This window comes from Furipterus horrens, unplaced genomic scaffold (genome assembly GCF_987537825.1).
Source record: "Furipterus horrens unplaced genomic scaffold, mFurHor1.1.pri manual_scaffold_13, whole genome shotgun sequence".
Classification (NCBI taxonomy): Eukaryota; Metazoa; Chordata; class Mammalia; order Chiroptera; family Furipteridae; genus Furipterus; species Furipterus horrens.
The window spans coordinates 16,090,867-16,113,922 of record NW_028327183.1 but is presented as its reverse complement, the minus strand read 5'-3'; the positions used below and the strand labels follow the sequence as shown (position 1 = coordinate 16,113,922).

The 23,056-nt window shown below is 42.6% G+C and overlaps 2 protein-coding genes across 4 annotated transcripts in view; one reads left to right on the top strand and one right to left on the bottom strand.

Annotated features, from left to right (window-relative positions):
* The window catches only part of WWP2 (WW domain containing E3 ubiquitin protein ligase 2), a 127,345-nt gene extending 124,482 nt beyond the window's left edge, over positions 1-2,863 (bottom strand). Inside the window, exon 1 of one of the 3 annotated variants that reach the window (XM_090261089.1) lies at positions 2,781-2,863. The gene's annotated coding sequence lies outside the window, so the exon portion shown is untranslated. Of the gene's footprint in view, positions 1-2,551; positions 2,628-2,739 lie in introns of those variants that run through there. The other 2 variants (XM_090261088.1, XM_090261091.1) reach the window with 2 other exon arrangements.
* A 6,518-nt stretch (positions 2,864-9,381) lies between these two features.
* On the top strand, positions 9,382-19,731 carry NOB1 (NIN1 (RPN12) binding protein 1 homolog). The gene is made up of 9 exons (XM_090260349.1): positions 9,382-9,475; positions 9,578-9,710; positions 11,158-11,288; positions 13,452-13,523; positions 13,729-13,857; positions 13,959-14,156; positions 14,724-14,821; positions 15,832-15,976; positions 19,125-19,731. The coding sequence occupies exons 1-9, from the start codon at positions 9,413-9,415 to the stop codon at positions 19,392-19,394; spliced, it is 1,239 nt and encodes a 412-aa protein (XP_090116475.1). The 5' UTR covers positions 9,382-9,412; the 3' UTR covers positions 19,395-19,731.
* The last annotated feature ends 3,325 nt before the right edge of the window (positions 19,732-23,056 follow it).

The following is a 23,056-nucleotide window of genomic DNA, read 5'->3' as shown; positions in this document are numbered from 1 at the left end:
CCTGGCCGGTCCACAAACTCACTGGGAGTGATCCTCCTTTAGGGCTGTTGAATTTGCTGTTCCCTCTGCCTGGACCACTATGTCCCCACTTAGCCAGACATCTCCATCCCTCACCTCCCTCAGACCTTCATTAAACAGGCACCTCCTCCAAAGGCTTTTCTGAGGACCCAAACTCAAAATTGCAACCCCAGCCACCATTCCACACCTCGCTTCCCTGTTTTATTATATCATATGCGTTTTACTTTGTTGTTTTGATTATTGTGCCTTTTCCCACTAAAATTTAATATCCACAAAGGCAGAGATTTTTGCCTTTCTTGTGTACTATATATATACCCAGTGTTTAGAACAGCCCTATCCAATATAATTTTTTAATTATTTTTTATTTATTGACTTGAGGGGGTGGGGGGAGACGCATCGATTTGCTGTTCCACTTATTTATGCATTCATTGGTTGATTCTTGTGTCTTGACTGGGGATTGAATCCACAACCTTGGCATATCAGGACAACGCTCTTACCAACTGAGCTACCCAGCCAGGGCCAATATAATTTTTAATTTTCTAGAAAGCACATTTTAAAAACTAAAAAGACACAGGTGAATTTAATTTCAATTATACTGTGTTTAACCCCTCCCCAAATTATCATTTACAGCATATATTTGCATTGTATTAATATTATAATATGAAAACATCAATGAGATTACTTTACCTTATTTTTCATACTAAGTCTTCAAAATCTGGTATATACAGTATTTTGTACTAATAGCATATACCTCCAGTGCAAGACAGCCCCACATGGCCAGTGGCCAGCATACAGGACAGCTTACCTCTAGAACAGTGCCTGGCATAAAGTAGGCACTAACAAGTATTCACTGAATGAAAGATTGTTTCCCAGGAAGAGGCAGCTCTGGTATAGTAGTTTTCTGAACTTTAATTGCATTCTACGTTCACAATTTTTGCTGTGATCTATTTACTATTTTTTCCTTAAAATGTCACATATTTTATACTTGGAAAATACTTAAGATAAAACTTTATATTGCTTCTATCAATGGAAAAGTATGGGCCTAAAGATAAAAGGCCTGGGCTTCAGTCCCTGCTAAGTCATTCACTAGCTCTGGACTCTAACGGACTTTGCTAAGCCTCAGTTTTTCTTCATCAGTAGAACAGAGGCCATACTGACCTTTACAGGACCATGGTGAAAATTAAGAGATGTTGAAACAAGGGAGAGTTGTCATTAAGAGACTGAGAAGCCCAGTTAAGACTTTTTCCGAGGCCTGTCACCTTCACATGGAAGTCTGACAAAAAAAAAAGAACTAGGACTTGGGTTCAAATTCTTTGTCTTCTACGTATAGCTTTGGGACCTTCAGAAATGTGTTTATCCACCAAACTTACCAAGTGCCCACAACATTCCAGACACAAGGCTAGTAATCAAATAAGATGAGTCCTGTCCTTGAGGGATTAGCAGTGTAGCCAGGAGAAAGAGACCAGTAAACAAGAAACAGCAATAAATTGTCAAAACACCAAGTCATCTCGCTTAGTTCTGCTTGTTCATTGTGAGCTGTGAATAACACCTGCTTAACCTAACTCACAGAACCGCTACAAAAACTCATTTTAAATGTTTATCAACTACTCCAAAAACTTGTCCTCATAATATAATACATTAGCCAAGTACTTTTTTTTCCTACTTGTAACGAATTTGGATTCAAAATGATGTTAGTTCCTACAAATGTCCAGTCTGAACATTCACTCGCTACACAGCATCCATGAAATTCATTTCACTGCTGCAAGTTTTAGTAAACACAAAAGAAAAAAGGATAAGCAGCTTTTTCAGAGGCATTTAATCTCAAAATCATGATCCAGGTCATAGTCGTAAGGAGCACAGCAGACCTCGCAGCCACCCTACCCAGTTAGTGTTTCAAGATAAGCAGTCACAAGGTAAGAGAAGCTGAATAATTTAGAATGAAGAAAGAGGAAAAGTCACAAAGTAGCAAAAGTAGACATTGTCCAAGGTTTCGGTAGTCACTGTATTGCTGAGCTAATGCTGAGCTAGGTCATGCTCCACAGCTTGGGCTAAAAGCCATTTTATGGCCAGAGCAGTGCCCACACTTATTTTCAGCCTAGAATTCGATGTGATCTGGGGAAAATCTCAAAGAAAGATGATCTGCAGGGCTGGGTTCTCGATAAGTGGAAACCCTACCCAAGCGGGACCACGTGGGTGTGACAAAAGCAAGAGAAGATGTCGTGATCCCTCCAGAAGTTTGAAAATTGAATGGGACCGAAATCAAACTCTTGGGTAACAATCATTTCCAAAGGAGAAAGAATGAAGAGACCCCCAGCTGGGGTCCAGGCAGCATCTTCTTGAGTTTCCCTTCTTTCCCTCCATGGCATGTGCCCATTCTCAGGCGCCTCCTCCCGTTCAGTCCCAAGTTGCCCCTTCCTCCGGTCGCGACCCTTCCGCAAAGGTCACCGCTCTCCATCCCTGTCCCCTAAGCTCCATTCCCCTTCCGGAAGGACTTGCAGTCCGCCGCCGCACCCCCGGCTGCCTCCGCGCCCACCTGGGAGAAGACCCCGCGCGCTGCCCTCGGCGCGCCCACCCCGCCAAGGCGGGAGCCAGGACACCCCTCCTCGGAGGCCGGAACCACGGCGCCAGGCCCCTCCCACAGGAAGCCACAGCCCCCCGGCGCCCCGGCCGCGCCGCCCACAGTCCAGCGGCCGCCGCTGCTGCCCCAGGCCTGCCCCGCACCTCTGCCTGCCCGCCGTGCCCGCCGTGCCGGCTGTTGCTACCTGTCGGGACCACAGAAGAGGCGCCCAACTCCTCTCCCACTTCCGCCTTCTACCGCCTGCACTCGGGCCGGGTCACGTGGCTCTGGGCGGGCTACTGACCCGGAAGAGGCTGGTCGCGCCCGCAGGTGTAGGCAACCTAGGCCTGGCCTGGGCTCTTTCGCCCCGAGAAGGCTTTCTTATGCTTTGCATGTTTCATAGTGTAAGCGTTTTCCGTTCGCTGGATGGCTACTGAGCAGTCAGATAAATTGCGGACTCACGAGTGCTAGGCGCTTCATATGCCCTTTCCATCGACCCCGGAGGCGGGTCTTTTACTGGCCGCACTTACAGGTGAGAGGAAGCCGTTTAATCAATTCATCAAATATTTATCGAGCTCCTTAGTAGGGTTACCAGATAAAATACAGGACATCGGGTAAATTCGAATTTCAGGTAAACCGTGTAATGTGTGTTTCCCAAATTGTGCCTGGGACATACATATCTACACTAAAAAAAGCTTACCTGAAAATCAAATTTAATTGAGCATCTTGTATTTTTACTTGCTAAATCTGGCAACTGTATGCTTACTGTGAGTCAGGCACTGTTCTAGACTCTAGAAACAAAACCCCCAGCTTTTGCGGAGCACCTGTTCTTGTGGCATAAAGCAAAAGCAGGAAAGCTTTAAAACCCCTGCCGGAGACCATACAATGCCCCCCACCAAACTAACCCCCATCTCTCAATTTACAGCGTAGATAGAAATGTATACATTAAAATCAAGGTTCTTTTTTTCATTTTTTTATATTGTTCTATTACAATTGCTCCATTTTCCCCCCATTGCTCTCCCCTGCCCCACCAACCTCCCCCCTCTTCCACAGTCAATCCCTACCTTAAAATCAAGATTCTTTATTGATGGTCTGGAACTTCAGCTTTGGCAAATGAATGAAGGCTCAGTTTTTCACCTTTAATCACCACTGATTAAAAGTACTACAAATTAGCCATGGCTTGTGTGGCTCAGTGGGTTGATTGCAAGCCTGTGAACCAAAAGGTCACTGGTTTGATTCCAGTCAGGGTACATGCCTGGGTTGCGAAGCAGGTCCCCAGTTGGGGACATTTGAGGGGAAGCCAGTTGATGTTTCTCCTATGCATAGACATTTCTCCCTCCCTTCCCCTCTCTGAAAATAAATAAATTTTTTAGAAAATTAAAAGTACTACAATTAGCCATAAGCACCATACACTAATTATTGTTATTTTTGAGTCTTTAAGTTTGGATAGAATAAAAGCTAAAACATATACAGTGACTTATAAAGCCCTACATGATTTTCCCCACACCTCCCTTTTATTTCATCTCACCTCCAGCCAATGTCCACTCAACACTTTGCTTCAGCCACTGGCCTCAGGGCCTTTGGACTTGCTTTTCCCTCTGTCTGGAAAGCTTGCCCTCTCATTGCTTTCAGATGTTTGCTCTATTGTCTTTCAGAGAAGCCTTTCCTGATCTCTACTTAAAATTGTAACTCATCTCTTCTTTCTCCTACCAGGTCCCTTCCTGCACATATCCCAGTTCCTAAAGCAGTACCTAGCTCATAGGAGAACTCTTTAAATAATTTGTTGAATGAATAGATTTCATCAACATTCATTGAGCCCTGAACTCATTGTTGTAGGTCCTATGGATGAGAATTTATTTTTAAGACACATAAAAATCTGAAATATGTCATCATAAAAGTCCCCCCAAAAGTTAAAAAAAATTGTCATGTTCATTTATGGAAAAGACCCCTAAAACATAGTCCCTGACTTCCAACCTACTTAAAGAAGCTACACAATTAACTACAATGCAAAGCAAAAATAATACAGTAACTGCTCATTTAGTGATAGAACTGAAATGTCTTCAGCGTAGTGAGAAAGAAGAGTTCAGACCTGTCCTTGGGGGAAAAATCTGATTTGGGTAATCAGGGACCAGTTTACAGAGAAACTGAGCCACTTTTGGAGACTAAACAGTGATTGGCAGGCAAAATTTTCAGGCCAAAGAATGAATAAGGACAAAGACAAGTCTGGACACTCCCAGGAAAATCCAGGGGAATTCTAGGGATACTTATTGATTTCACATAGTGTCCTTCTGCATCAAGTTTTTCTCTCCCCTAACACACTGTTAAGCATGTAATCTAATAGCTCTGCATTTTCCAGTCATGGTAATGAAACTCTGATCTTCACTAGCATGCACGCAATACTTTCTCCTTTGTAAAGGGCCTCACATGTAAAAGTTGACATTCTCTCCAAATGAGTTACACATTTTCTTCCTATATGTGTTTGAAAGTGTTGTTAATGTAAACTATTTAAAGTGACCACAATTTTCCTAATAGCATTTGAGATTGCTACACTTCTTTAAAAACCAGGAGCTTCAAAAAAGTGGTGTCTCAGGGCTCACTTCACCTCTTAGGGCCCCAGTCCCCAGACAGCCTGTGCTACCACAGGCACTACCCTCAATTCCCTGAACACCCTCTTGGACTTTCATACCTTATTGCCTTTGCCCCACTCATTCTCCAAGATCTGGCTCCAAAGTCATAAACTCTAACGGTGCCCCGAGTTGCTACACAAAATATCACTTTATTCATATTTGTTATATCACCCAACCCATGGTGGTATAAGTTAGCTGTCAGTATATATTTGTTAAATAAGTGAAAGTCCTAAGGCTTTAAGGGGCTTGGAGACTGTTATAGGGGAGCAGAAAAGAGATTAAAATGCTATAAAAATGATAAAAGCTACAGTGTCAAGAATCCTTTTACAGTCATACCTCATTTTATGGCACTTTGCTTTATTGCACTGCAGAGTGTTGCATTTTCTACAAATTGAAGGCAAGACACCCCCACTCCTACCCCGCAACAGCAAAAAGATCACAACACTATTATGATACTCTCTTTGTTCCAGTGCTCTGGAGCTGACCGGCAAGACCGGCAATATCTCCAAGGTATGCCTGCATATAAATTAAATATTCTTATTATTTACTAGAATGGCTCAAAGCCTGATCATTCTTTTTCTGTTTCCCTAGTCAGTGGTTCTCAAGTGTGTCCTCCAGGTCAGCAGCATCAACATCACCTGGAACATGGAAATGTAAAATCTCAGGCCCTGTCCAGACCTACTGAATCAGAAACTGAGGGTGAGACCCATCAATCTGTGTTTGCAAGCTCTCCAGGTGATTCTGAGGCACCCTTAAGTTTGAGAACCACTGATGTAGATCATTCTTCTTCATCTTAGAGTTTACAGAATTATTGCTGCCAATTTCAATAAACCTCTTTTATTACAGTCAAGTTTGACCCTCTCTTTTTAGGCAACAGGAGCAATCAATTGAAGAAGGAGAAATTAGAGAGAGGAATAATGTTGAGCAGATCACATTTTCTAGGCATGAAATAAAAACTTCATTAGAGTAATAAAAATGAATGTAGAGGAGACCCAGACACCACAAACATTTCAGAAGTGACATCAATAAGGTTTAGCAAGAGGAATACAGGTTGAAAGTGAGGGTAGAAATGAAGATGACAGTCCAGAAAAAGGAGATGGTCAGCAATGTGTAATTCTGCAGAGAAACTGAGAAGGCAAGAAATAAAAACCAAGAAAATTGATATGATGAACTTGAAAATTAGAAACAGCCTTCAGGCCTTGGCCAGGTAGCTCGGTTGGTTAGAGCCTTGTCCCAATACACCAAGGTCATGGGTTCAATCTCTGGTCAGGACACATACAAGAATCAATCAATGAATGCATAAATAAGTGGATATTGTTCCTGTGTCTCTCGGTCTCTCTGTCTCTCTCCAATCAATTTAAAAAGAAAAGAAAAACAGCCTTCAATAGGGCTATTTCTGGCAGGGCAAGTAGGGTAGGGACCAAGTCAGTGGTTTGGGAGGTTGAAGAGGCTAAGTGGTAAGAACAGTTGAGATAGATGTCTGAAGAAGGAAAAAGGATTTGGGCAACTGCTGAAGGGCACTGAAGGATTTTTGTAAGTAGAATGCATAAATTATAATCGAGGGTTAAGATTGGAGTGAAGCCCTTGCTGGTATGGCTCAGTGGATTGGGTGCTGGCCTGTGAACTAAAAGGTCACTGGTTCAACTTTCCAATCAGGGCACATACCTGGGTTGTGGGCCAGGTCCCCGGTTTGGGGTGTGCAAGAGATGATATATTAATGTATCTCTTGCACATCCAGATTTCTCTCCCTCTTTCTCCTTCCCTTCCCCTCTCTCTAAAAATTAATAAATAAAATCTTTTAAAGAATTGGAGTTAAAACTTGACAAAGAAGGCTTGTAATCACTCAACATCACTGAAGACTGGTGACTGAAAACTCAAGTAACATTCAGCCAAAATTCACCAGCATGAATCTGTACTAGGCCAGATCTTGAAATTATGAAATTTCAGATTTGATAGAGAATTCAGAAGTCATCTCATACCTGTAGGCAAAAGTCACAAGCCCTCTGCTGGAGGGCCTGCAAGCGGGCCCCCCTACCCGGGTGTCCTGTGACCTCAGCCTGCAAGAACTTGCAAACGAGTCTTGCCGACTGTAGCAGCTGCACGTGGCTCCTGGTGGCTAAGTCACAGAAAGCCAGGGAACAAAGAGGGCTGAAGACCTAAGCCTCTTTTCCCATAGTGATAACATCGGATGTGGTATAGACCCTTGGACCCTTACCTGGACACAATTCTTGGGGGCTGGTTTACAAGTCTCTAAGAACAAAGAAGCTTGTAAGTTAGTGTCTCCTTTCCACTAGCAACTATATCAGAAGTGGAACAGACCCTTGGATCTTTGTGATTTACTGCTTTGCTCTGTAGCTCTATAGGTTAATGTCTATCCCTCTTAGTGGGATCACGTAAGCCTTTTAGTTCTGTAGCTCTGTAGGTTAATGTATATCCCTTTTAATGGAAAGAATGTTTGTTACCATGTAAGCCTTTTTAGTTTCTATTTAGTTTTACTTTAAAAAAATCTTTTCTGCAACCCAATAAAAGGAATGGTAGGGCTGTGAACAATCGCTGATAACCAGAGAAAGTTATAGCCTTCCGTTCGTTGCTGGCCACTCATCCTGCTTGCTGGACTTAATCTCAGCGTCTCTTTCCACAAATATTCATGCAACAGTACCCTTTCACTTCAATTCAGCAATGACTTAATGTGTCCTGCTTAAGGAAATGGGGTGAGGATGTTAAAGTAAGACACAGACCCTTGGCCTCAAAATATTCAAGATGAAATGGGGATACATAAGCAGCTGTCACTATAGCATAGCGATTTTCAACAGTTGTGCTAAGCGAATTTTTAGAACATGAAATGCCCGACCATTTAGTCTTGGGCACTGTAAGGGATAAAGAAGCCAGTGACTCTCACACCAGCAGGAGATAATTAACAGATGAATCATGGAAAAGGGGTGAGGAAATGACATTCCGCAGCTCCTCACACATATTTCTGGGATCAAAAGGAGGAATGGGAAGATGTAGCTAGATAACTGCAAATATGTTTGAGATAGACCTATAACTAGATTACCTTTAGTTAATCACACCCTTAGTTAAGTAGTTAATCATGTTAGATTGTGAACCCAGAGAAATGGGGGAGAAGACGGGGGGCGGGGGAGCTAATCGCAATAGAGAGGGGGAGCTATTCACATTAGTATAAAACCAGTTTTCTTTGTCTACTTTGCACACGCATGCCCCTGGCTGGCTGTGCGCCCAACTCTGCAGATTCATGAATAAACACCTCACTTTGCTGCTGAAGTCCTGTGTCCCAGTGTTTTATTGTGAGCGTTCCTCACAGCACTGACATCTTTTCACTTAGACTGCCAAATTAAAAAAAAAAAAAAAAAAAAGATAACAGCCAGCATAATAGCTGTGTGTTGTGAATGAATGAAAATTATACGTCTTTTTGGTCAGATCTGCAAAAAATATGTTTTTTGGTGTGCTACCGAATTCAAGTAATTAGTGTGCACCATGAGATGAAAAAGGTTGAAAACTGCAGCTATAGCATAATGGTTAAGAAAGGGGCTCCAGCCCTGGCTGGTGTTGTTCAGGGGATTGAGTGCCGGATTGCAAAACAAAGAGTCACTGGTTCAATTCCCAGTCAGGGCAGGTACCTGGGTTGCATACCAGGTCCCCAGTTGGGGGCATGTGAGTGGCAACCACACATTGATGTTTCTCTCCCTCTTGTTTTCCTTCCCCTCCCCTCTCTCTAAAAATTTAAAAAAAAAAAAGGAAAGAAAGAAAGAGACTCCAAGTCGATTTGTCTGGGTGTTAATCTTGTCGCAACCACTTACTAACAACGATAGCAGTACTTACTTGTCTTGAGTATCTAGCTAGCTTGACTGTAAAATGGTACCTATCTTATAGGCTTGTGATCATCAAATTAGGTTATCTGTATTGACTGACTTTTAACAATGAGACTACATACAGGTTTTACATTTAAGAGCAGAAAAATGCTCTAAGACCTGGACGCTGAAGCGTATTTTCTCCGGCATTCCCTCGCCGCCCGCCACAGCCCCTGGGCGGGCTGCCAGCAGCGCGCATGCGCCCAGGTAGCCGGAGCCGGGAGGTGCGGGCTCAGCCGCCAGGAGGCGCCACTAAGTTGCGGCCCCTCTTCCACGCTCCCAGAAGCCAGGGGTGGCACGTAGGGGCGGGCGCAAGCGTACGCCGAACTTGTTTGGCGAAGATGGCGCCTGTGGAGCACGTTGTGGCGGATGCTGGGGCGTTCCTGCGAGACGCAGCTCTGCAGGTACGGGGAGCTCGGGTGGAGAGGAGCAGGGTCTAGGCCGGCAGACCCTGCAAGGGCGCAGGAAATTGGTGCGTGTGATGAGCTGGGCCGGTATCTCTGCAGGACATTGGGAAGAACATCTATACCATTCGGGATGTAGTCAGCGAGATTCGGGACAAGGCCACGCGCAGGCGACTCGCCGTTCTCCCCTACGAGCTGCGTTTCAGGGAGCCCTACCCAGAATACGTGCGGCTGGGTGAGTGCGAAGCTGGTCCCAGGGTGCAGGTGGAACCGGCTCCGGGTGCGAGTTGGGGTCTGGTTACTTTATCAACAGTTGACTTAGAAACTTCATATTCTAAGGAGATTGTTGTGGTGGAAAAGAAGCTTCCTGAGTCAGGAGACAGCCTGGCCTTGCCAGTGACTAGCTTTATATCCTTGGGTATATCACTCACTCTCTAGGCTTCGATCGCCTCGTCTGTAAAATGGGAGTAATAAAATCGTACCTACGTCAGAGGTTGCTGGGAGGATTAAATGAGGACTGCCATTCAGCATAGTGCGGAGCGCTTTGCAAGCATCCAGTACATTTGTTTGGGTTAAAAACAGAAGAGCCCAGATTTTTTACTCTTGCCCTTTTCAGGAAATCAGAGTAATAATTGCGTTGCATAACTGTTTTGGATATGGAGGCCAGCCTCAAATGAAAAAAGGGATGGCTTTTGGCTTTACATTAGTCCTGAAAGAAAACTAAACAGTTACCACTTGACTTAGCATTGTTCTCTTAGGGACCAAGGCGATGATGTCCAGGAAAGGACCTAGGTGACTGGAAACGTCTTTAGAGTTTAGAGGCAGATAGTGGAGATATTGGCTACATTATTAGTTTGTGACTTCTTAGCTTTCCCCGCCAACTTACTGTGAAATCTTTGCCAAGTTACTTAATCTTTCTGAGGAAATACTAATAGTACTTAATAGGATTTGGTTTAGGGATGAAATAAAGTTTTTAACAGTGCCTAATGAAATTGCTGCTGTTAATTATTATCTGCTTTTTAGGAAATGTGAGCAGTATGGTTACTGTTCCATGTAGCAGTGTAGAACAAGACATTTTTCTGTTAATGTGTGAGAAAATTTTATTGTACATGTTTATTGATGCTGTCTCAGGAGAATAAAAGTAGTAACAGCTGGCATTTACTATGTGCCCAACATGGGTGGGGGGGTTGTTTCATACACAGAAACCCTTCAGTATTTGTTACAAAGCAACCAGTAATTTTGTTTTATTATAGATTACAACAGTTAATGGTTGGATTAACTTTTCATCACATTTTGGATCTGATCATCTATCCTGTTAATCAGGATTGTTAAAAGAATTTTAGAACTGGGAGAGAAGAGACCTATTCTGACATAATACCAAAATTTAAAGAACTTATCATCTGTAAATACTACACTAACTTTGAGTGACTTTCCATTAACTTTGTTCTCAGGTTCCTTCATCTGTACTTAATAAGGGTCTCACAGTAAGCCTAATTGTTATGAATCTCTGTGGTAGAGAATACAAATGTCAGCTGTGATTAGAAGAAGATGAGGCAGTGGATCATGTTAAGAGGTTTTGTTTTGGCCTATTGATCCTAAGTTCTTTTCATACTTTCAATATGGTCATCTAAGGTCATATGACTTTTTGCCTCTAACTGAAGTTGAGAATGTTTTGTTCACAGTGACTGAGTTTTCAAAGAAAACTGGAGACTATCCCAGCCTCTCTGCCACAGATATCCAAGTCCTGGCACTTACCTACCAGCTGGAAGCAGAGTTTGTTGGGGTGTCACACTTAAAACAATACCCAGAAAAGGTAAATCAGGAGGATTGTTGGTTTTATTTGTTTTGTCTTTAACTTTTTTATTACGGGGAGTATCAGATATACAAAAGTAGAGGGACTCATATAATGGACCCAGGGTCCTCATCTTTCTGCTTCCACAGTTGTCAGCTCATGATCTTTCTGTTTTTGTCGCTACTGACTACCCAGCCCTTTTGAAGTGAGACATCGTATTTTACTGATGGATATATCCTGGTGTGTCTCTTTTAAAAAGTAATCACAAAATAATAATCATACCTATACAATACTACTACTACTAATTCCCTGATATTGTCAAATAACCAGTTAGCGTTCACGTGTCCCCGTTTTACAAAATTTTAAAAATAGTTTATTTGCTCAGGGCAGGATCCAAATAAGGGTCATACATTGCAATTAGCAAATGTGTGTCAGTCTCTTGATCTGTAGGGTCTTGGGAAGGTTGCTTAAATTTGAAAAATACAGAGAGTATTGTCACTTTTTTTTTTATTTAGTAGAAATGATTCTTTTCAGAAGCAAGAACACTTAAGTGCTTGCCTTTTTTTTTTAACCTTCAGAATTTGGGGTTCCTGTTGCACTATTAGGGACTTGCCCACCTTAGCTAGGTTAAAGAGACTACAGTGTTTGCTCACTTATCGCTGGTATTATGTTCTAGACCACCCCCCTTCCCCGCGATAAGTGAAAATCTACGAAGTAGGAACCTTACATTTATTTTAGTATTTATATTTATTTTAAGAGTTTGTAAACCCTTCCCACACACTTATAAACCATTCCCAGTCCCTTATTAACCTTTCCCACTCCTTTGTTAACCTTTTCCGCGCTTTTATAAACACTACTTATGTTCTTAAACGTATTCTACACTCTTAAACCTACATAACTTTAACAACATACGTATATGGTACTGCAAAATCCCGCGATACAGCGAAAAATCCGTGATAAATAATTAAATATAATATATTTTTAAATCCCGTGATACAGTGAGGCCGCACTAAGTGAACCGCAATATAGAGAGGGACTACTGTAATAGATTTGTGCTGGGGTCTCATTGGCTGTTTCCAGACCAGAGGATTTTGGAAGCCAAAAAATTAACCTTATGATAATTTCAAATAGTATTGACGAAGAATTGCGTGATGTCCTCTGTATTAAGTCATCAAAACCATGGTGGACTCGCATTTCCATACTCACTGGAACTGCCCTCAACTTGTTGTCAAGTAGGTTTAGAATTCTTCTGGCCACAGAATTTAAAAGTGGTGCCTGAGATACAGGCTTCTCTTGTCACTGGAATGTTTCAGGGGGCGGGGATGGAATAGTTGTACATAAACTGACTCTTGACTGGTAGCCAGGTTTCCATTTGACATCCATCTATTCCTCGTTCTTACAGATTGCCTTTTCCTGCAGCCTTTGGAGCAGGAGTTAGGTATTTTTTGTCAGAAGCTTTAAAATAGCCTGTCTTTTCACGTAGCATTTCCACTCATAGGCATTTATCCTAAGGATGCAACCAAAGATACTTCAGAGTTTTATAGATGATGGTATTCATTATAACTTTATGTATAAAGATGAAAAAAAGGAATGTCCCCAGGTGGTTATTTGGTAGTGGAATCACTGAAGGATTCTTTATATAGTCATGCACTGCATGATGACATTTCAATGACAGACCACATGTATGACAGCATGTACTGTATAGCCTAGGTGAGGAGTAGGCTAGGCCATCCAGGTTCATGTAAGTGCTCTCCATGATGTTAGCACAACGATGAAATTTCCTAACCACCTATTTTCCAGAACATATCCCTGTCTTTAAATGGTACATGACTGTATATAGTCTCCAGTTTTTCTAAACATTGAATATCGTCTACTTCAACAACTAAGGGAAAATATTTTCATTTTCTTTTTTTTTTCGACTTATAAGACAAAGTTTATTTAGAATGTTACAGAGGTAGTAGAAGTGAGCCAGCTGGGCTGTGCAGGCTCGGGAAACAAGTTACGGAGGCAGAAAAGGGCCCTTGGAGCTTAGGAGAGGGAAAGGGAAGGCGCCTGGAGGAAGAGGAGGCGGGGTGGGAGAGGCGTGGGCCTGCTCTCAGGAGGGAAGCACCTGTTTTGTAATTTTCCATGTTGAATTTTCAAACTATATTTCTTTGCTTAGAGCTGTCACTTTTCTTTTTAAAGGTTAAAGTGAGCTCATCAGTTCAGCACCCCGAAACTCCTCTATACATTTCTGGTTTCCATCTGCCCTCAAAGGTAATTCCTTAGACAAGTCGTGTTTGTCGTGCCGTTCTGTTACAAGTCAGATCTCCACAAATTGACTGTTTACAATGAACCTAATTTACCTAAACTAATATCATAGTTTGTCCAGCCTTGTCAGATCTGACTTGTATATAACATATCATTTTACCTATTATCCTCCAGTGTTCAGGTATTAAAATTATTTTTCTTTTAACCTAAGCCTAAACCCCCGCAAGAAACGGTAAAACATGAATACCCAGCCAGTGAGCCTGAGGACCTAGAATTCAGTTCCTTCATGTTCTGGAGGAACCCTTTGCCTAATATTGATCGTGACCTGCAGGAACTGCTGGTAAGGCCCTGCTTTACCGTCTCCTCCTGGTGACAACACGCTGGCTTCCCCTACTGTTCCCTTGGGCTGGCAGTTTGAGAATTCCGTTATGTATGTTTTAGATTGATGAAGATGAGGCTGTTGCGAGCGAGGAGGAGAAGGGAGAGAACGGATCTGAAGAAAGGAAAGACGAAGATAGTGATGACGATGGGGGGTGGATAACCCCCAGCAACATCAAGCAGATCCAGCGGGATTTTGAGCCGTGCACTGTCCCGAAGGACGTGCGGGTTGGCTGTGTGACCACAGACTTTGCCATGCAGGTGGGTGGAATGGGCATCAGTCAGCCCTGCTTAGTGTCACACGTGTCACGGGCAGTCGTCCCTTAGAGGTTTGGGGGTGTGTATAGAGCTTTTGTGTATTGCCTGTGCTCTTGGGTAATTTTTTGTTTGTTTGGAGGCTAGAGAATCATAGTGACATAATGTATATAGGATGTTAAATTTTTAATGTTTACTATTCATAATCTGCTGATGGTTTTCTTTCATTGTGTATAATGGTCTTTTCTCAATTAAGTACTTGAAGAAAATAAGAGTTTCCAGCCCAGAAATGAGTATATTTGCTCTGACAAGAATAAATGTCTGTTAAGTAAGAGAGATTGCTAATGAGGGTCCATGGTGCAATGATGAGCCCAGACCCCAGCACTTGAGATAAATCTGTGTCCTTGTCCTCGTTTGCATGTCTTAAGAGTTATTCTAAGCTTTCCTTTGCTTAGCAGAAGCCTTCGGGAGCCCAGCCAGGGTTTGTGGAGTTCTTTAACTGTAATTATACAGATGTTGAAAGAAAATTGAGCTGCACTTGAGTTCAGTTCTGCATTACCTTGTTGGTTGCAGAACGTTCTGCTCCAGATGGGGCTGCATGTGCTTGCGGTGAATGGCATGCTGATCCGGGAGGCCAGGAGCTACATCTTGCGCTGTCACGGCTGTTTCAGGTAAGGCGCTGATCATCAGCCCCCGTGCCTTCTACTGAACACTCCTCTCTTCCTGCCCCTTCTCCACACTTCCTGAAGGAGAGCCTTGCCTTGTGTATGTCATTCATGTGTGTCCCTCATTCCACCAGAGCTCTGAACCCCTGGACAGGAGTGGCCAGTGGCCTCCCACCTGAAAAACCAAGGGAGGCCTTTTTTGTCCTTATCCTCGTGGCATAGGGTTTAGGGTGTGGGTTCTGGAGCAAAGATCCCTTCTCATTTGATAAGCACTGAAATGTTTATGGATGGAATGGTGCCTGGGATTTGCTCTGAGATAATACACAGGTGGGAGGTCCACCGTGGGGCTTTAGTGAATAGGAAGGAGGCAAGGCCCTGGGGTCTGGTCTCACCACCCACACACATTCGACCATAGCAGCTTTTGTGTGTTTGCTGTGTGATTTGTTAATAAATTCTTGGCACCTCCATAACTACGTCCTGGCTTAATGCCTGGGTTTCCATATGGGGACACAGCATCTAGAGCTATAATAATGTGACCCTTGAGAAGGTATGGTGATGTTAAGAGCATTGATTCTGGAGCCAGACTACATGAGTTTATATCTACCTTGACGAGCTATGTCACCTTGAACAGACTTACCTTACCTTGCCTCAGTTTCCCCATTTGTAAATTGAAGATAGTGGCAACCGCATAGGATTGTTTTGATGTGAAATTTGCCAACTAATGCCTGACAGAGTTCAGTAAGGCTTCGTTACTAATGTAACAATATGCTCAGTTTTCACATGAGCATACTTGCTCCTTGTGCCTTTGCCTTTGCCTTCTGAGAAATGCAGGTGTGGTTGGCGTATATGGTCAGCCTGAGGCCAGGTGGCCTTGGTCTGTGATGTGCACTGCGCAGTGTAGATTTTCCCCATTTCCTGTCCTTCCCTCTTTGGAATCCTGTGACTCATCTTGTGCTCTGGGGTCAGGGTGTGCTGGCTGTGGTTCCAGTACAGAGCTTCTCCTTTTACATCTCCAGGACAACATCTGACATGAGCCGAGTGTTTTGTTCCCATTGCGGAAATAAGACTCTGAAGAAAGTGTCTGTGACTGTCAGCGATGATGGAACCCTGCATATGCACTTCTCCCGCAACCCCAAGGTGCTGAATCCGCGGGGTCTCCGGGTGAGTGGCTTGTCTCTCGGGCCTGTGACAACAGGGCCTAAGTCTGGGAAAGTGACACCTCTTCGCACCAGCATCGATAAGAACAGAGGACAGGAAAATTCTCCTGGTTTCTACAAGTAGTTCCTGAAAGCCCATGATCTGGGTGCCGAGACAGATGGGGAAAGTGCACTTCAGAGCCTCCACATGAGGCTTTTGAGGAATTCCCAGTTTAATGAGAAGTACCCAGTAATTCCAGGCTATAAATGATAAGGGCCAAATGTGTGTGGGGTCACAAAGAGGGAGGTCATTTACAATATGGTGGTAGGGTTTAGGCAAGTGTTTGAGGATGGGCAGAATTTCCAGAAACCTACTGAACCAGATAGAAGTGTTGAAACGCTCAGCACAAAAGAAAGGCCTGGGCCAGACACATAGCAGCTGTGTCTTTGTTTTAAGGAATCCGGAAACGAGAGTTGAGAGACTAAATGACTGAGTGTAGCCAGCCGGGCACTGAGGTCTTCTTCAGGTGTGGCGGCCACCACTAATGCATGAGAAGAATTCTTTTTTATTTTCTGTTTTGAAATAATTTTAGATTTATAAAAAGTCGCAAAAATAGTACAATTCCCATCTATCCTTCACTTAGATTTCCCTATGTTAATCACATTTGCCTTATCATTTTATATCGTAGTCCCCCCTTATTTGTGGTCTTGCTTACTGCTGATTCAGTCACCCACAGTCTAATGCAGTTCGAAAGTATTAAACAGAAATAAACAATTCATAAGTTGTACGCCATTCCGGGTAGCGTGATGAAATCTCATGCTGTACACGCCCCCCATTGTTAGTCGCTTAGCTGGCTTGGTCGTCGCATCGGCCGCCGCAGCATCGCGGTGCTGGAGTTCAAGTCACCCGCACAGTAGCCTCACACCACATCACAATGCCTGTGTCATTCCTCACCGCCTCACTCCCCACGTAAGCACCGCACCGTCTCACACCGTCACCGGAAGGCCATAAGCACATACAACAAGGTGTTTTGAGAAACAGACCACAGTCCCGTAACTTTAATTACAGTGTATTATTATAGCTGTTCTATGTTATTAGTTATTGTTAATCCCTAATTTTTAAATTAAACTTTATTATATGTATGTACAGGAAAAAATGTAGCATATATAGGGTGCAATAGTATCTGTAGTTTCAGGCCCCTACTAGGGGTCTCGGGACGTATCCCATATGGAAAAGGGGGGAACTACTGAGTGTGTCCTGAAGTATCTGAGAGAAAATTGTACATGATGACCCTTTGCCCCTAGCCACATTAACATTTCCTGAAACAAGGATATTATCTTACATAACCACAATATAATTATCAAAGTCAAGAAGTTAATGTTGCAATAATACTACCACCTAATCTGTGGACTGTATTTAAACTTTACTACAAATTTCCCTTACAGCAAGAGAAGGGGTTTTGTGTTTTTGCTTGTTTGTTTGTGGTTTGGTCCAGGATCCAATCTAGGATCACACATTGCATTTAGTTGTCATGTCTCTTTAGTCACATTTAAATTGAAGTGGCTTTTCCAGTCCTTGGTCTGTCACTAAGTTGACATTTTGACGAGTGCAGGCGAGTTACTTTGTAGAATGTCCCTTACCTTGGGTTTGTCTAGTATTTTCCTCATGGTTAGCCTCAAACTGCATTTTTTGGCAGGAACAGAAGCGATGTGTCAGTGCATCGTGTCAGGAGGTAGATGGTAATCAGTTGTCCAATTTACTGGTGATAGTAACTTGGATCACTTGCTTAAGGGGGTTTCTTATGTAACCACAACATTGTCGTCAAAACCAAGAAGTTTCCCTGGCTGATGTGGCTCAGTGGATTGAGTGGTGGCCTGCAAACCAAAAGGTTGCCTGTTCAATTCCTAGTCAGGGCACATGCCTGGGTTGCAGGCCAGGTCCCCAGTTGGGAGTGTGCAAGAGGTAACTGATCAATGTATCTCTTACACATCAATATTTCTCTCCCCCTCTCTATAAAAATATTTAAAAATAAAAATAAAACTAGAGGAACCATTCAATGGACTGCTCCTCTCCTTTAAAAAAAAAGTTAACATTGCTGTAGTACCACTGTAATCAATGAGCCATATTCAAACTTTGCCATATTTCCTGTAAAGTTGTTACTTGTGATAAGTAACTTATGAAAAGATACTCCAGTACTGGGTAAATACTGTTTCTCATCAAACTTTAATTCATGGCTAAAGTTACCTGAATCAATTTTTCACATGATGGTTGCCAGGTGGTGATTTTCTAATTCCATTATTCTTTCTGTCTTTACTTGGCATTTTGCTGTAAAGAAGAATTTTCCCTCTTAACATATTTATTTATATCAGTGTGGTCTTGTGGATTTTTGTTTCAGTCTGTAGGCTGTGATCCATTACCACCATTATTTATTTAGACACTCAAGCTGTTCATGGAGGCTTTTCAGTGGCTTCTGTGTCCTTTTGACGTGTCCCAGTTATTTGAACACTTTCTGGCACAGCAGGACAGTCCACCTCTTACACTGCTGCTGCCCTAGAGTCGGCCATTTCTCTGAGCAACTCTGGATCTTTCTGGAGAATGGGTTTTAGAAGCAGAGATCTGGGCACGGGATGTGCTCATTGTCCTAGGGTGTCATTGATTCTCAGCCCACAGTGGACAGAGTTGGTAAATGTGTACATGTATATATAGATACACACATCTATTAAAAATTGAGTTTATAACTTCGGTTTCAACTCAACACCATAGAGTTCCTTCTAGCTCCCTCTGTCATATTCGTGACCTTATTAACACCATTTTCCCTTATTGTTCATTTGCTGAACACTAGAATATATGTTACTGCTTCAGAATTGCTAGCATGCACCCTTGTGAAAATGGTACTTGCTTACTGGAGTTCTGTGTGTGTGTAACTTTTTCTGTCTTTAGCTGAGGGTATGTAGTCAAAATGGTGTTTCCGGATTTTCATCTGTGAGTTGAGGTGAGGATCAAGTGAGAAGGTGCATGTCATGTGCTTAGCACATAGTAGGTGATTAATGAGAGACTCTTGATGTCATTGCCTGTGCCCAGAGCTGTCAGGTAAGCTTGGCATTAACAGGATCTGACTGTGTGTGAATTGGATCACCGTCCTTCTAATGGCCTTTCTTGGTCTTGTTTGCAGTATTCACTTCCCACTCCCAAAGGGGGCAAGTATGCAGTCAACCCTCACCTGACTGAGGACCAGCGCTTCCCTCAGCTGCGACTCTCCCGCAAGGCCCGGCAGAAGACTGATGTGTTCGCCCCTGACTACATAGCTGGGCTGTCTCCCTTTGCAGAGAATGACATCTCTAGCCGGTCAGCTATCTTGCAGGTCCGAGACAACACTTTGGGAGCAGGGAGGAGACGGTTAAATCCCAATGCTTCTAGAAAGAAGTTTGTGAAGAAAAGGTGAAGTGCTAGTTCCGCAGGCAAACTGGACGGCTGCTGCAGCTGCCCAGGTGTTCTGGTACAGCATTCCCTCATCTGTGCTGGCTCCAGAACTGTCTGGATGGAAAGAACAGGCCCAACTTCTGTGTTGCTGCTTCATGACTCCTGTGGAGGGTTGGGTTGGATCTATGGTGGGACTGGGCCGTGCCTTGGCCTGTGAGCACCCAGAGTAAACTGGGGTTCCTGCCATGCTGAGGGGAATTTGATGAAAACAGAAAGAACAATGCACTGGAGCAAATCTTCAATGTTAAAAGAAGGGAATTTTCAAGCGATAATATTTTTCTAATAAATATGGTTGCAGGCTTCTGTGCATTTTCATTAAGTAGGCCAGAATTTTTCTTAGGTAACTTGAAGGCCAACAAAGCATACACCAACATCAAGCATTAGGTTGATCTTTTTTGCAAGAAAATATACTATCTGTTATAATAAAACTTAAGTGCTGCCGTTCATTCTTTCTCTCTCAAATATTTCAGTCAGTCAGGAAAGTTCAGTATTGTGAACTCCCATAGAGCCTTTCACCAAGATTCACTCATTGTTGATGCTTCTCATATGCTTTTTATTTTTGTGTGCACACAAGTACACAAAGTATCTCCTAGGCAAATGATGCTCTTTTATGTAACCATAGTGCAATGATCAAATTCCAGAAATTTGATACATTACTATTATCTGATATATAACAATTTATTTTACTAAATTGTCCCAGTATTGTCCTTTGTAGCATTTCTCCCAATTCTAAAATGTCTCAGCCTTTGTCTTTTTGTGAAATTGACATTTTTTAAATAGTACAAGCCAGGTTTTTTAAATGTCCCTCCACTTGGGTTTGACAGATGGTTTCCTCGGTTGCACTGAGGTTATTGCTGTGGGCAGGTATGCTGGGTGAATGATAATTAGGTTTTCAGTGCAGTGCACTAAGTGATGCTAACTTGGTTACTTGGTAAATGGACCTGCTGAGTCCCAGTATTTTAGTTCTTTATATTGATAGTGGGTACACAAAGTGCTATCTTCAGTTCCTTAAATTAGGTTTTTTTTCCTTTATGATAATCATATCTGTTATGTAATTTTTGGTTCAAATTTAAGATTTTTCTTGTCCTATTTTTTTAAATATGAAAATATAGTTCCAAAAGTCAAAATTACAAGTATGAATAAACTCATAACAATAAGGTATGTGGGGAGCTACTGTATTTTCCCCATTAATTCAAGCACCTAGCCATATTACAGGGTCTATGTTAAGTACCTTGTCTACGCCAGCCAATTTAATGCACAGAACATGGTTATAAGCCACTGAGACTGTCATCTCCAGCTGTCCTGAGGTACAAGAAGTTAATTGACACCCAAAGTCACAGCTTGTGAGTGTCCAGGCCAAGTTTTCAACTTGGTCCTTCTGTGCTTTTATGCAGCAAATGTACCTGTTCAGATCACAGAAAATGGGCCAAACACTTTGTGACTCCCCCACCCACCATCTTTGTGAAATTCATACTTGGGTGCCATTTAATGGGGTGACAACCAGAGCCCACCCAGGGTGCTGGAGAAGTGAGGTGAATGGTGGCTAGAGCCTGGTAAGAGTCCCCTTGCCATTTCTCCTCATACTGTTATGTCAAACACAGAAAAGTAAGACTATCTAACACTCATGTACCCAAAACTCAGTGTTGTCAAGTAATAAAATCAAATAAAACACTTCAGGAAAAAAAAAAAAAGTCTGATTTGTAAAGGAAAAAAAAATGTTGCAGCTACCCAACTCCACCGTTGCAGCACAAAAGTAAGCCAGATAGATGCAGCATGAATGGAAGGTCCAAGGTGACAGCTATGAAGTGCTCCAGCAGTTAGTTTGCCAGTCCTACCCATTATTTGATCTGGCTACCTCTCCTCAAAATCACCATCTCTCTTCTCCCCACCTTCTTTCTATCACCATTTGATATACTGGTTGCCTCTCCAGTTATGGCTGCATAAATATTACCCCAAAATTCAATGGTCAAAACCATTTATTTTGTGTACAGATTCTGTGGGTCAAGGAGAGCTTGTGTGGCAGACTTGAAATCTGGGGCGTGGCTATATTTATCTGAAGATTCATTCACCCAAATGTCTGGTGGTTAACAAATTGCTGTAAACAGACCTTAGCTGCAGCTGTTAGCTGTAACACATGAGTGAGTACAGACTCTTCCTAGAAGCTGGGCTTCTTCACAGCGTGGTTGCTGGCTTCCAAGGTCAAGCATCCTGAGAGAGATCTAAGCAGAGTCCTATCATTTCCTATTGACCTAGTGTTGGAAGTCATGCAGCATCACATCTGCTGCATTCTATAGGTGAGGCAATTACAAAACCATGCCCACATTACAGGGAAGGAGAATTTGATCGCACCTTTTGTTGGGAATGGTATCAAGGTTTTAGAAAGCAGGTTGAGATTGAAAACACTGCTGTTTCAATTTTTGGAAACGACAGTCTGCTACATGGTCCATCTCCCACTATTAGAAAGTCTGCTCATTGTGGCGAGGGCTTTATTTTGTTTATTGATCTATCTTCCCCACACAGAACAGTGCTTGGAACACGGTAGGTGCTCAATAAATATAAGGTGTAACAGAAAGATGCTAATAATTGCAATAGAAAGATGCTAATAATTGCCTGTTTCACACACACACATACACACACACAAAAGAAACCTAAATTATGTAGACAGGAATTACACGGGAACAAATGGACTGTTTTATATTTTGTGGGCATATTTTAAAAATAAGGACATTTCCACTAAAGTCCAAAATTCTAACACAATTATTTCAATTAAATGTGACAAATGACATAGATATTATTTGTCTGGAGTGAAATCTTTTGTTTGGGGTTTAGCAGTAGAAAGAGAAACTGATCAGATATACTTAACTTGATCTTGAGAATACAGACATAAGGAATGCTTGTTTATAGAAGTAAATTGTATTTGAAAGCTTTGACTGCTAGTTTAGAATATTTAGAACTCATAATTTAACCCAAGTCCTGCTGGCAAACATTCCTTGATTGTCGCTTTTAATGAGGTGATAATTCTGCTATCTTCTTTAATATGCCATACAGTTAATAGTGCAATAATACATTTCCCAAACACCCCATGTAAGCTGTACTGCCGTAATTCACAGCCAAGCAGCACATGTAAAACTCAGGCATCTAGAATAGACCTCAATTATTAGCTGTTTTTTACCCCAGAACATACAGACAGGAAGATATCTAGAGTGGAAATGTTGGACCTGTCTAGGTCACTGTGTTTGTGTGTTCATGTATGTAGAGGCAAATTCCCATGAATGATGAGACTGTAATTCTGTAACCCACAATCATGATGAAGGGTGGTGCATATTTACTAACAGTTGCTTCGATCTCTTCGAACGTTGGGGGAAGCAAGGGAGAAAGAGGGAGAGAAACATCAATGTGTAGTTGCCCCTCCTGCACCCCCAACTGGGGACCTGGCCTGAACCCAGGCATGTGCCCTGACTGGGAATCAAACCGGCGACCCTTTGGTTCACAGGCCGGGGCTCAATCCACTCAGCCACACCAGCCAACACATGTCTTTCTACACCCTTGGTGCCTGGATCTTGAATAATAAGAACTGCTAGTGGAATTGAATGCATGACTCAGACAAGTTTGGAGAAAATAATC